Raw genomic sequence first — 1,071 nt, 5'->3', positions numbered from 1 at the left:
TCAATGACACAATTTAGGCTGAGCCTAACTGCTTTATTATAAAAATTCTTGGCACAAACATGTTTCAGCAGTGCAAATGCCATCTTCAGTGTAACAATGCTTGTAAGCACTTTAGAAGTATTTATAGTAGTGAACAAATGCAATGGAATTTCATGGCAACTGAAGTGTATGAAAAAAGGCATATGAATAAAGATGAAGAAATACATAAGACCAAATGGGAGGCAGAGCATTCATATTTAAGGAATTCATATATATAACTATCACTATTCAATATCAATTTCATTACATTACAAAATTGATCAAAAAAGCCCATTTGAAATATGTACAATTCAAAATTCCATTTGACGTGACAGGTCAACAACCATTAGCCACAGAAGAACAGTTGGCCTGATGATGCGTCCTGGATTGGACGCGAAGTATTATCACGTAATATATATGATGACCTATACCAGTCTGGGCAAACGTAGGGTGTTGACGAATAGTTGCGATAGTTATTGACTCAGCTTTCGTGTACACAGTACACTTACTTGGGTGAAGAAGTATACTGTGTACACAGACACTGGTGAAGTATGCACTGTAAATTTAAATCACTTCCAATGCATGTAACCTCTGAACACTCATACCCTTAAATCCCCTCTAGGAAAGTAATTTGAAAACCAAATTAATGCTTATATAGTGATCAATTTGATTACACCTTAAACTTAATTTTCAATTCCCCAAATAAGTGACTTATTTTGTTGAGACCTCACATTAGGTAAGACTTTTTTATTCCTTGTTTGGCTAACCCCCTGCTCGCCAATAATGATGATTTCAAATAAAATCAGCTTACACCAGGAGTGGGCATAAAAATGTGTTGGATGCACAAAATTGTCTTTCGGCCCCTTTTGGCCTACTGGCTTACTTTAATGTCAGTACAGATTAATGAAAAATTTAATACCTCCTCCATCTTCCATTGGGGACACACGACCTGTTATGGAAACCGAGCTACTACTTTCCAACTCTTTAATCTATGGAAATATATAAATGACACATATTAGAAAAATCAGTTTGATTAAAAATATGAGAGAATGT

The 1,071-nt window shown here is 35.1% G+C and overlaps 1 protein-coding gene across 3 annotated transcripts in view; it reads right to left on the bottom strand.

The window, feature by feature from the left end:
• LOC117104615 (neurabin-1-like) overlaps window positions 1–1,071 on the bottom strand; it is a gene marked incomplete at its 5' end in the record, with an annotated part of 57,150 nt that overhangs the window by 26,336 nt on the left and 29,743 nt on the right. For all 3 annotated transcript variants that reach the window (XM_033245468.1, XM_033245470.1, XM_033245469.1), the window contains 1 exon segment: window positions 938–1,007. In XM_033245468.1, coding sequence (XP_033101359.1) covers window positions 938–1,007 — 70 coding nt within the window.

This window comes from Anneissia japonica, unplaced genomic scaffold (genome assembly GCF_011630105.1).
Source record: "Anneissia japonica isolate Jap-2015-1 unplaced genomic scaffold, ASM1163010v1 scaffold287712_len2945570_cov188, whole genome shotgun sequence".
In the NCBI taxonomy this organism is placed as follows: domain Eukaryota; kingdom Metazoa; phylum Echinodermata; class Crinoidea; order Comatulida; family Comatulidae; genus Anneissia; species Anneissia japonica.
This window is presented reverse-complemented; position numbering and strand designations above follow the sequence as displayed.